We start from the raw sequence: 13316 nt of genomic DNA, 5'->3' as shown, positions 1-13316 counted from the left end.
CCGAGTTTCTCGGCAGGATTCAGCCAGAAACTCGATCGGAGCTGAATTCTGCCGAGAAACCCAGCCGTGTGTACACTTTCGCCGAGGAAGCCGACAAGTTCCTCGTCGAGCCAAATAGAGAACATGTTCTCTATTTCCTCGTTGTTCAATGAGGAAAGTTGGCTCGCCGAGATCCTCGGCGGCTTCACACAGAGCTTGACGAGCAAAACGATGAGTTTTGCGCGTTGTGTTCCTCGGACGTGTGTACGGGGCCTAAAGGTGTCTAGATACCAAGATATTTTAGACAGTTATGCTCCCAACTTTGTGAGAACAGTTTGGGGACGGCCCCTTATTGTTCCAACATGACTGCGCACCAGTGCACAAAGAAAGGTCCATAAAAACATGAATGAGCAAATTTGGGTGGAGGAACTGGACCGGCTTGCACAAAGTCCTGACCTCAACCCGACAGAACACCTTTAGGATGAATTAGAGCGGAGACTGCTAGCCAGGCCTTCTCGTCCGACATCAGTGCCTGACCTCATAAATGCTCTTCTGGAAGAATGGCCAAACATTCCCATAGACACACTCCTAAACCTTGTGGACGGCCTTCCCAGAAGAGTTGAAGCTGTTATAGCTGCAAAGGGTGGGCCAACTCAATATTGAACCCTACGGAGTAAGACTGAGATGCCATTAAAGTTCATGTGCGTGTAAAGGCAGGTGTCCCAATACTTTTTATTTATAATATATTGTATATATATATATATATATATATATATATATATATATATATATATATATATATATATATATATATATATATAAAACATAAGAGGACATGACTGCCACACAAACCTTATGTAAGAACACTTGTAGCACAAACAGTCACACTGGGAAAATGTGTCTGTTTCTCCCTGAGCAGACGCTCCTATCGTTGGTCTTATGATACAATAGTGATTGGTCATGAAAAACCATCCTGGACAGCAGATTGCTTCCCTGTGCTTAGCTGGTTTGGTGTACCTGCACGGGTGAATGGTAACTAATAGACAAAACGATATTTCCCCATACAATTGCTATTGGCCAGATCAGACAATTATCATCACAAGACTATGCTCAATAACTGACAGTATTAAGGCCAATTAATTTTAGTCTTATTTACAAATCATGTTCTTAAAAAAAAAAAAATATCATTTATTTTTATTTTGAAAACCAAACCTTCTAAGTGCTTTAATCAAGAGAACACGTCCCCTAACGGTTTAAACCAACAAGTTACAGTGAAACTAGCTTCATGAATGCAGCTGATAATTAACATGTTATACATTAGCTGTAATTTTTTTTTTGCCTTTTACATCTGTATTTTATCAGAACATAACAAGAGTGTACATAACACCAGATCTATACCTGTAAATCATAGCATGTCATTCAATTCCACATATGCATTTCACACCACTGCTTCAACAAGGTCAAGGTATATGCTCCAGTAATTTGCTAAGAAATTATTAAAAAAAACAAAACCAAAAAAAAAAACCCAGAGCATTTACAGTTACTGTACCATTTTCTTTACAGAAGCTCATAAAGGCTATTTGCAAAGTCTATTTATACATATATATATATATAATTTTTTTTATAAAAAAAGAAACCCAAAATTTGCGATATATCTCCAGTTCTTTTTTTGTTGTCGTTGCTGTTTTTGTTTTTGACGTAGTCTTTGGATGTTTCAGTTAGGTCCAGGCTTCCAATGTTTTCACAGAGCCAGTAACTGTGATCATGTCATCAATACAAAACCAATAAAAAAGAATCCATCTTCACCATGATGTCACTGGAACAACCAGTACCAACAGCAATGTTAAAGAAGACGAAGAGGCTGAAATATTGTGTAGTGTAGATTGCGCATTTGTTATACCTGAAAAGAATGAAAAAAAGGCAATGTAACGTATAGTCAACAGATACAACAAATAATAGAACCAATAAAAATTCGAAAACATTATGAATCAGAACAGCTGGAGGTGAGGCAAAAGAAAATCACTGTCTATAAAGCTGAACATTAGGCATATATAAACAAGACAAAAATGAATAAAGATAGACAAGAAAAAAAAAATTAAGGGGCAGATCCACAAAGATATTACGCCGGCGTATCTCTTGATACGCCGCGTAATTTCAAATTGTGCGCGTCGTATCTTTGTTTTGTATCATCAAAACAACATACGACAGCATCTCGGCTAGATCCGACAGGCGTACGTCTTAGTACGCCGCCGGATCTAAGCTGCAATTTTTCGGCGGCCGCTAGGTGGCGTTTCCGTCGAATTCCGCGTCGAGTATGCAAATTAGCTATTTACGGCGATCCACGAACGTACGACCGGCCGGCGCATTTTTTAACGTAGTTTGCTTTCGGCTTTTTCCGGCGTATAGTTAAAGCTTATGTTATGAGGCGTACTCAATGTTAAGTATGGCTGTCGTTCCCGCGTACAATTTTGAATTTTTTACGTTGTTTGCGTAAGTCGTTCGCGAATAGGGATTTGCGTAGAATGACGTCACCGTCGTGAGCATTGGCTTGTTCCGGGTTAATTTCGAGCATGCGCACTGGGATACCCCCACGGACGGCGCATGCACAGTTAAAAAAAAACGTTGTTTACATTGGGTCACAACGTATTAACATAAAACACGCCCCCATTACATCCATTTGAATTTCGCGCCATTACGCCGCCAAAGATACACTACGCTGCCGTAACTTACGGCGCAAATTCTTTGAGGATTCGAAAAAAATGAATAAAGTTACGGCGGCGTAGTGTATCTTAGATACGCTGCGCCCGGCGCAACGGTACGTGGATCTGCCCCTAAATGCTTCAACCACCCAAATTCTTATGTCAGGGGTGTCCAAACTTTTGACCTTCCTGGGCCACAATAGAAGAAGGGGAATTATCTTGGGCCACACATAAAATACACTAGGGCAGAGGTCTCAAACTGGCGGCCCTCCAGCTGTTGCAAAACTGCAAGTCCCATGGGGCATTGCAAGGCTGACATTTACAAGCATGACTCCCACAGGCAGAGGCATGATGGGACTTGTAGTTTTGCAACAGCTGAAGGACCACCAGTTTCAGACCCCTGCACTAGGACAACATAAAACGAGTGCGATATTTGACATTGTTTTTTAACGCATCAATATTTGGATCAATGGATGTAGTAGCAATTCTCAATGAATTATCAAGGTGCTCATCAGATATTTTGGTTCTAATTTTGCCCTTTGTGTGCTTCATCCTTGAAAATATCTGCTCATAAATATAGGTTGCTGCTGAAAACTGATCACATGAATAAGGTGTGATTGTGAGGAGTGGGATATTTTTGTTTGGGAAGATTAAACGTATAAAAGTCTAGTAAAGAGACACTGTCAAGTGCATTTTTAAGAAAAATTCCCCCCAAAAAATGAAAATTTTAAAGTAAGTTTACGATTTTGTGTTGGGCCGCATTCATAGCCGTCTTGGACTGCATGCGGCCCATGGGCCACATGATCGACTTATTTTTGTTTATGTTTTCAGAAGCTAAAGCAGCCCTGTATTCATTATTGCATCATTAAAGCGGGAGTTCACCCATTTCTAAATTTTTTTTTTTTCTTCCCCTAGATTCCTGCTCGTTCGGTCTAGGGGAATCGGCTATTTGTATTAAAATAGGTGCAGTACTTACCCGTTTTCGAGCTGCATCTTCTTCCGTCGCTTCCGGGTATGGTCTTCGGGAGCGGGCGTTCCTTCTTGATTGACATTCTTCCGAGAGGCTTCCGACGGTCGCATCCATCGCGTCACTCATAGCCGAAAGAAGCCGAACGTCGGTGCGGCTCTATACTGCGCCTGCGCACCGACGTTCGGCTTCTTTCGGAAAATCGTGACGCGATGGATGCGACCGTCGGAAGCCTCACGGAAACCTGTCAATCAAGAAGGAACGCCCATTCCCGAAGCCCATACCCGGAAGCGACGGAGAGGATGCGTCTCGTAAACGGGTAAGTACTGCACATATTTTAAAATAAATAGCCGATTCCCCTAGTAATAACGAGCAGGAAGCGAAGGGGGAAAAGTGCCCTCTAAGGGTGAACCCCCGCTTTAAGTATCTGGGCTAGATTCACAGAGAGATACGACGGTGTATCTCCTGATACGCCGTCGTATCTCTGACTTAGGCTGGTCGTATCTATGCGCCTGATTCATAGAATCAGTTACGCATAGATATGCCTAAGATCCGACAGGTGTAACTGTGTTACACCGTCGGATCTTAACTGCAATTTAAAAATGGCCGCGGGGGGCGTTCTCGCTGATTTACACGGAGAAATATGTAAATCAGCGAAGTACGGCAATTCACGAACGTACGCGGACCCGACGCAGTGTTGTTACAACATTTCCGTAGCGGTTTTCCCGACGTATACTTACCCCTGCTTCTATGAGGCGCAGCCAATGTTAAGTATAGCCGTCGTTCCCAAGTCGATTTTTGTTTTTTTTACGTCGTTTGCGTACGCCGATTCAGAAACCCGCGCGCCACAAGTTACGCTCACGCTGAAACCACTGATGTCCTAGCGACGTCAGTGGGAGAAATGCACGCCGGGAAATTTCGCGGACGGCGCATGCTCATTTAAATCGGCGCGGGGACGCGCCTGATTTAAATAGTACACTCCCCCTAGCCGCGGAATTTGAATTCCGCCGGGGGATTTACGATCCGCTGCCGCAAGTTTGGAGGTAAGTGTTTAGTGAATTAGCCACTTGCCTCTCAAACTTGCGGCAGCGGATCTTAAATCACATAGATCGCGCGGATCTAAAGATCCGCTGATCTATGTGAATCTAGCCCTATATGTTTAAAAGCAAGCGGTATAAAAACCTAAATTTTATAGCTACGAAAGTGTAGTGCTACAATCAACATAAACTAGCCAAAATAATATACATTGTTCACTGTAATAAATAAAATAAAAAATATTTGAACCTCCCGTGAATACTCAACCACACCTATAAAATATTATATACTGTATTTATTGGCGTATAACGCTCACTTTTTTACCCTGAAAATAGAGGGTAAAGGAAAGTTTTTTTCCTGAAACTTCCCTCTTAAAGTTAGGGTGAGTGTTATACGCATGTGCGTGTTATATGCCGATAAATACGGTATATGCTTTGTACAGCAATAAACGTTCTGATAAAATGTGTTTTTTCACGTATACAGTAGCTATTTATGTATTGGTAGAGCGGAGAATATTTATGTTTTTATCTTAGTGCAATTACCTATATTAGACTTGGTATTATCATTTTGCTGACTAGGAGAGAAAGAATTGGCACAGTCAACGAGCCAATTAGTAATGCTGCAATGCTCATGTGCTAGCAAGGTCATATATAGGAGGACAGAGAAACACGCTCAGCAGTCTGCTGCTTCCTTTCACTTTCCAGTGATAGACTGGGGAGGTACAAGACCTGTGACAATCTGTTCACAGCAGCAGAGAAAAATCAGGTCCCCTGCCCTGGGAAACAGGACTGTGCTGTGTGCCAGAGTTGTGAAGGCCTTGAGACTGTATATAACCAAATATGGGGGCGTTTCTCCCTGTTATATGTGTAAGTGTACACAGGGCCGTTTGAAGGAATTTGGGGGCCCCAAGCAAAATGGACATGGAGGCCCCCCCCCGCAGCTTCTTAAAGGAGGTTTGCAGGCGCTATTTTTAACGCTATAGTGCCTGCAATACACTCCAGTGTGAAAGGGGCTTCTTTTTTGAATCAGGTAATATTTATTAAAGCTTTTTGCAAAAATTTACAAAGCAGAGAAAAAGACTCTACAGTACAGTGAAATGGTATGGCAAAGAAAGAAAATGGAAAGAAAGCTATGGTAATTTATTGTTTTGTTTATGATGTAAAATAATATCCAGGTAGGGTTATTATGGTCAGCTACCATATTTTTACTAATAAATGGGTCTTGATGACTGCCCCCCCCCTGTGTTCTTTTTTAACCCCCCTTCCTAGCCGGCAGGAGATTCAGTTTGTTGTTCCTGGCCGGCCGGACTGAAAGGAAGTGCGCACAGAGCACTCAGTGTGTGCACTTCCTGTCAGTCTGGCCAGGAACAACAAACTGGATCTCCTGTACCGCATGGACGCGGCAGCGCATATCCCCATTACTTAAAGACAGATGCTTCTGCTAAAAATCCCTTCTGCTGTGCCTCTTCAAGGCGCTGGACACTGTGGCCCGCCCTGCTGGGGCCCCAGGCCAGCTCGGGGCCCCAAGCAATTGCTTGTAAGGCCTGTCTTGTTGCGACGGGGGGCCTGAGTGTACATAGCATATCTTGTCCCTCAGCAGGAGGGGACTTTGGCCATGATAAATCAGGGATGACAACTTAAAATACAGGAATTCTTAGTACGTCTAAAACTGTGTTTCTCAACCTTTTTTTTTAAACAGGTCAGGGTTGTTTTGGTGGTGAAAAAAAGGGGACTTCTTCAATATTAGGTAAGTGGTCATGTTATGGTGTTTATGTATTTAAACAATTATTTGGAATCTGTAAAACAAGGTTCCAATAGTGTACAAAGTACCAAGAGTAAAGCCTCGTACACACGGCCGAGGAACTCGACGTGCCAAACACATCGAGTTCCTCGGCCAGTTCAGCACTGAAGCCGCCGAGGAGCTCGGCGGGACGAGAGCTCCCATAGAACAACGAGGAAATAGAGAACATGTTCTCTATTTCCTCGTCGAGCTCCTCGTCGGCTTCCTCGGCCGAAACTGTACACACGACCAGTTTCCTCGGCAGAATTCAGCCAGAAACTCGGTCGGAAGCTGAATTCTGCCGAGGAAACTGGTCGTGTGTACGGGGCCTCAGGGAGCTATAGACCATTATACACAGAGCTCTGGTGGATATTATTCTGATCAGGGCTATAAAACAACATCTCAAGGCTTCATTCATCAGCTGGACTAAATGATACAAGAAGCCCAGACTCATTTACATGTGTAGAACAAAATAATCTATTAGAGCACTTTGCCATGTTTACTGAGAAATTTCTGATCAGACATAATGCAAATCCAAAGCCGACACCTCTCTACTCATTACAAGACATTCATGGCTCATTGTGTATTCATCACGCACTTTTACAGTGCTCTGGAATAGGCATGTAATAGGTAATGTCTCATTTGATCCATCAAGCCACAATAATGGAGCAGCTTTGTAAATGGAATCCCGTGTAATGGGGCACGTTTAAAACCAGATGAATGAACTTTATTTCATTTAGAGGTGTGCATCACTGTTTTTAGGTTCCATTTGGTCCCTGTGTTCAAATCATTCTAATATGTGATGTGGCTTTGTCACAGTCGACAACTTATTAAAATATATGTGTATAACAAAAAACACATACACTATATATATATATATATATATATATATATATATATATATATATATATATATATACTATATATGTATATTACATACACACACACATATACATGACCCGCTAGACGTCTTCGAAAAAGGTAAGCATGTATAAAAAGAAAATTGGGCTTTTAACAATGACATCTTGCACTTGGAATGTCTAGTTATTTATTTTACATTATGAAGAATATATAATTGGCGTCTGACTCCATCATTTTGCTTTGCGTTGGCTGTTTTGTAAAAGCCCTATCAGTTAGGCATATTAGAAGTTTTGGTGAAGAGCTTGCCAAGAGGAAACAAAGAGTCAACATGTCACTTAGATTGGCAGCAATCTAAGTGAAATTAAAATATCAGTTTGGCTGGACATGGCCTTTAACCATTTGCCGACCACCCGCCGAAATTGTACTGCGGCAAGGTGGCACGGCTGCGCGAAACGACGTACCTATACATCGTTCCGTGCAATAGCAATTGGGTGGCCCACGCCCATTGGCAACAGGGGGAGCCACCCACCAATCCTTCCCCCGAGAAATAGAATGGGGGTCTACCATGTAAACAAGGCAGACAGCCGTTCTGTCAGGCATGGACACTGTGATCTTGTGTTCCTGCTAATCAGGTACAAGGATCACTGTGTCCATGCACTGAGCCCAAAAAAGTGTCAAAAGTGTCAGTTAGGCTGCTTTCACACTGAGGCCTCATACACACGGCCGAGAAACTCGACGGGCAAAACACATCGTTTTGCTCGTCGAGTTCCTTGTAAAGCCACCGAGGATCTCGGCGAGCCAAATTTTCCCATTGCCGGCGGGGAAAAAGAAGACACACTTTTTTTTGGCCCGACGAGATCCTCAGCGGTTTTCCTCGTACACACGACCAGTTTCCTCGGCAAAAAAAAAAACACAGCAAGCTTCTTGCTGGTTTTTGCAGAGAAACTCGGCCGTGTGTACGAGGCCTGAGGCACTTTGCAGGCACTTTTGCACTTAAAATAGCACCTGCAAAGCACCCTGAAAGAGCCGCTCCTTTATCTTCAGTGTGAAAGCCAGAGGGCAGAAATCTGGCAGGAAGTCCTGCCAGGCGCATCTTTGAGGCGCTGTAGGAGCAGTGTATATACTGCTCCTACAGCGCCCCTGTCCATTGAAATCAATGGGCAGCGCCCTTTTTCAGAAGCTAACGGGGGTTAAAAGCTCCCCACTGGCAGCTGAAAATCGTGGCAAAAACGACATAAAGCGCCGTTAAAAATAGCACCACTTTACCACCAACGCCCGCAACGCCTCAGTGTGAAAGCTCCCTTAGGTGTCTTATCTGTCTGCAATGTCGTTGATCGCCACCATTACTAGTAGAAAATAAAATAAAAACTACATAAATATATCCCACATTTTGTAGATGCTATAACTTTTGTACAAACCAATCAATATGCATTTATTGGGATTTTTTTTTTTTTACCAAACATATGTAGCAGAAAACATAAACTGATGAAGAAATGTGTTTTTTTTTATTTTTTATTGGATATGTTTTATAGCAGAAAATACATATTGTTTTTTATTTTTTCAAAATAGTTTTCTTTGTTTCTAGTGCAAAAACTAAAAACCAGGGTGATGAAATACCACCAAAAGAATGCTCTATTTGTGGGGAAAAAAACATAAGTTTTATCTTGGTACAACATCGCACAATCGCGCAATTGTCAGTTAAAGTAAAAAATATCGCAAAAAATGGCCTGGCCATTCTGCCCCGAACCATTTTGCTGGTCAATGACCGGGACACTTTTTGCGATTCGGCACTGCGTCGCTTTAACTGACAATTGCGCAGTCGTGCGACGTGACTCCCAAACAAAATTGGCGTCCTTTTTTCCCCACTAATAGAGCTTTCTTTTGGTGGTATTTGATCACCTCTGCGGTTTTTATTTTTTGCGCTATAAACAAAAATAGAGCGACAATTTAGAAAAAAAAAATGAATTTTTTTTGCTATAATAAATATCCCCCAAAAATATATAAAACATTTTTTTTTTTCCTCAGTTTAGGCTGATACGTATTCTTCTACATATTTTTAAAAAAAAAATCACAATAAGCGTTTATTGATTGGTTTGCGCAAAAGTTATACCGTCTACAAAATAGGGGATAGTTTTATGGCATTTTTATAAAAAAAAATTTTTTTACTAGTAATGGCGGCAATCAGCGATTTCTATCGGTACTGCGACCTTATGGCGGACACTTCGGACACCTTTGACACATTTTTGGGACCATTGGCATTTTTTTAGCGATCAGTGCTATAAAAATACATTGATTGCTGTAAAAATATCACTGGCAGGGAAGGGGTTAACACTAGGGGGCAAGGAAGGGGTTAATTATGTTTCCTAGGTGTGTTCTAACTGAAGGGGGGGTGGGACTGACTAGGGGAAATGACAGATCGCTGTTCATACATTGTATGAAAAGACTAAGGCCTTGTACTCACGACCGGATCTGTGCGCTGGAAACTGTCTGCCCGACAGTTTCCGGCGTACAAGGCTGATTTGTGTTTTGTTCCGCTGGCGTGTACACACCAGCGGACCAAATTCCCGTCGTACCGGAACGCGTGCACGTAAACTACGTACGACGTCACTATAAAGGGGAAGACCAAAGTAAATGGCGCCGCCCTCTGTTCCTCTTTTGCTAGTTACGTGTTTGCTCGTGTTAGTGAAGGTTTGGTTAGAGCTGATTCGCGCTTCTCGGTCTCCAGGCTTTGACAGCGTGTATTCACGGGTTCAGTGCGTGTGCTTGCGGTAACGTAGTTGTCATTCGGCTATAGGCAAGCAGGTTGTTTCTGCTTTAGCAGTTGCATCCTGTGCGCTCGTATCTGTTTGTCGCGCGTTTGTCGCAGGTAGTGCTGGATTTGCGAGTGCTTTCTGTTTCAGTGTGTTCTTGACTGACCAGCCGGCCGGTTTGAAGCCATGATGGAGCAGCAGCGTCAATTTTCGCGAGTTGGTGCTGTTTATGGGATGGCTGCTGGATATGTTCATTTGTCCAGTACTTTGGCCAGAAACAGGGGGCGGAGGCGTTTCTGGACCAAGAATTGGTTGCGCCAGCGTGACCAGTTCTCACATATGCCTCTGCTTAGGGAACTCCAGGAGAATAATCCTAATGACTTTAGGAATTTTCTCCGCATGACGGACCCCGTATTCAACCGTCTGCTGGATCTTCTGTCCCCCTATATCACGAGGCAGGACACTGTGATGCGCCAAGCCATCACGGCCGAGCAGAGGCTTATTGCCACGTTGCGGTACCTGGCGACTGGGAGGAGCCTGCAGGACCTCAAGTTCTCGACAGGCATCTCTCCGCAGGCGCTTGGGGTCATCATACCGGACACGTGTGCTGCCATCATCAAAGTTATGCATGAGGAGTATATTAAGGTAAGTTTCCTGGCTCTAATAATGTGGCCAACTAACTTTATTTTTATTTTCCCAGATATGCTGTGTGTTTAACTAACGTTCCCTTTTCTCCCTATGCATGTTGATATCAGCTTTACATGTTTTATTCTTGGCCTACCTGCATATTTGTCCCTTACCCAATATTAACCTGTCCAGCATGCTATCCTAGGGACAAACCCACCTTGCCATTTTTTCAAACAGGACTTTTTGGTTTTTTTTCCCCCCCCCCCCCCCCTTCAAACTTTTATTGTCCCCATCAGAGGGCTGTGGAGTCTCTTAATGAAGTGGCCCTATATATTTCATTTTCCAAATTCTCCATGCACATTTTTCTAATGCAATTTTAATACTGTGAACTGTCACAAGGATGCTTGTAGGATGTATTTGTTACAAAGTACTAAATCTCTAATTTTGTTTGTCCCCACAGCTACCCTCCACACCACAGGAATGGCAGTCTGTGGCTTCCCAATTTGCCCAGCGGTGTGATTTTCCAAACTGCGGTGGAGCAATAGATGGGAAACACGTCCGCATTGTGCCCCCCACCCCGCTCGGGGTCCTACTATTATAATTACAAGGGTTATCATAGTATTGTGTTGATGGCGGTGGTGTCGGCACAGTATGAGTTTCTATATGTGGACGTGGGGAAGAACGGCCGGATGTCTGATGGGGGAGTGTTCGCACGGACTGATTTCTATGATCGTCTCCAAGCTGGTGGTCTGGCATTGCCACCAGATGAAGATAATGTGGAAGGACTTCCGTTTGTGTTCCTAGCGGACGAGGCTTTCGGGCTTGGTCCTCACCTCATGCGGCCTTTTCCCCAGAGGACCCTCACCTCAGAGAGGAGTGTGTTTAATTTTCGGTTGGCCAGGGCTCGGAGGGTAGTCGAGAATGCCTTTGGGATACTCACCAACCGGTTCCGCCTGTTCAGGACATCGATACATCTGGCGGAATATAAATTGGACACCGTTGTATTTGCCTGCTGCATTTTGCACAACTTTTTACGCAGGCACTCCCAGACGTACCTACCCGACATCGGTTCTGAGGCAAGACTACCCTCAGATCCCCTTCCCGGGCTGGACACTGGTCGCGCTGGCTTGGCCCCCCAATCAGCTCGTGAGGTACGCGACAAATATGTTGAGTACTTCATGGGTCGGGGGGCCATTGCTATGCCAGATCATATTTCTTTCTAATTCGGCCCCCAAAGAAAGGAATATTCTAAAAAATAATAAATAATTAGACCATTGGACTTTATACAGTTGTTTGTCATTAATGCTTTTTCTCTTTTTCTGTCTTCCTGGTTCTCTAACTAACTTCTTCAATTGTAATGCATAATTGATTTCTCCACTTTTAGTAACTAACCACATTTTGCACAGTATTCACTCATCTACAAACAGGGTATTGAGTCTAGAAATAAGAAGCAACTCCATTTGTAAATGTTGAGGTCAATTTTTTTTTATTTTTGCTTGTTCATGACCCCAAAAAAAATTTTTGATTTTTTTCATTACTCCCTGCTTTTGTACTTAGGAGTCTTCAAAATTTTTTAAAATTTTTTTTTTTTTTTCAGGTAATTCAACCAAAAATATTATGCAGATTATACATTTATTAACAAGTTCACTTTTTTTTTCCTCAAATATAGTTAGATTTATTGTTTACATATATATATATATATATAGATTATATTTGGTGGGGTGTTTACCGCCTTAAATTTCTTTTTGGCCATATTTTTTAGGCACAAAAAACAATAATTTTGTAACCATTTTTGTTGTTTTTGGTGTGTTTTTCTAAATCAAAATTTTTGGGTGAGAATTTGGAGTCAAATCTCTACTTCACTAAATTCAGTGATTAGAGAGATTTATAATTCTATATATATATTTTAAAAAATTTTTGGCGTTGTTTATTCTTTATGGTCTAAACTTTATAGTATCCCAAAATGTTCAACATGGTCAAAAAGTAACAAAATCCAATTCAAAAATTCTAAAAACTCACAACAGCAGTCAGTCATGGTGTGCTTTCACACTGGAACACGCCAAAATTGGAAGATACACACATTCAGTGCAAACTCGCCAAATGTCATTGGTTCAACAGACAAATGGCCACATGTGCTATCTGACATCATGGGTGATCAATGTCTGTGTTTTGTGGGAGCAAACCCTTCCTCTCAACTACTTGAGGATGGAGGAGGGGGTTGGACCCACAAAGCACAGACATTAGATATTCTGTGATGGCAGATAGCACATGTTGGCACACTGTGTGTGTATCTTCAAATTTTGGCGTATTCATTATTCAAACTGTTAAAATGTTTGTGGGGGCGGGGGATGGGCGGGGGGTGTTTCAGTCTTTGACACGGCCCATCATGTCAATAATGTTCTTAAAATTTGCTTCGATTACCATCATTCTTTGCCGCATATTGTCCATTTCCGTGCTGCATTCCAAAAGGACATTTGTTACATTCTGTTCCATGAGAAACATCCTTTCACGCATATTGTGCATTTCAGTGCTGCACTCCATTACCTGCTGAATAATTATAGCAGCACTTGCACGTGAAAATATTGGCACACCATCCTCCTCCCCTAAACCAACAAAAAA

At 42.5% G+C, this 13316-nt stretch overlaps 1 protein-coding gene across 1 annotated transcript in view; it reads right to left on the bottom strand.

Moving 5' to 3' along the window:
* Nucleotides 1–1156: 1156 nt before the first annotated feature.
* The window catches only part of CNTN5 (contactin 5), a 2004044-nt gene continuing 1991884 nt past the window's right edge, over nt 1157–13316 (bottom strand). Inside the window, exon 27 of the mRNA XM_040340187.1 lies at nt 1157–1879. Coding sequence (XP_040196121.1) covers nt 1782–1879 — 98 coding nt within the window. The 3' untranslated portion in view covers nt 1157–1781. The remainder of the gene's footprint in view (nt 1880–13316) is intronic.

Source organism: Rana temporaria, chromosome 2, assembly GCF_905171775.1.
Source record: "Rana temporaria chromosome 2, aRanTem1.1, whole genome shotgun sequence".
NCBI lineage: Eukaryota > Metazoa > Chordata > Amphibia > Anura > Ranidae > Rana > Rana temporaria.
The sequence above is the reverse complement of the archived record's forward strand: the minus strand, read 5'-3'. Positions and strand labels throughout refer to the sequence as shown.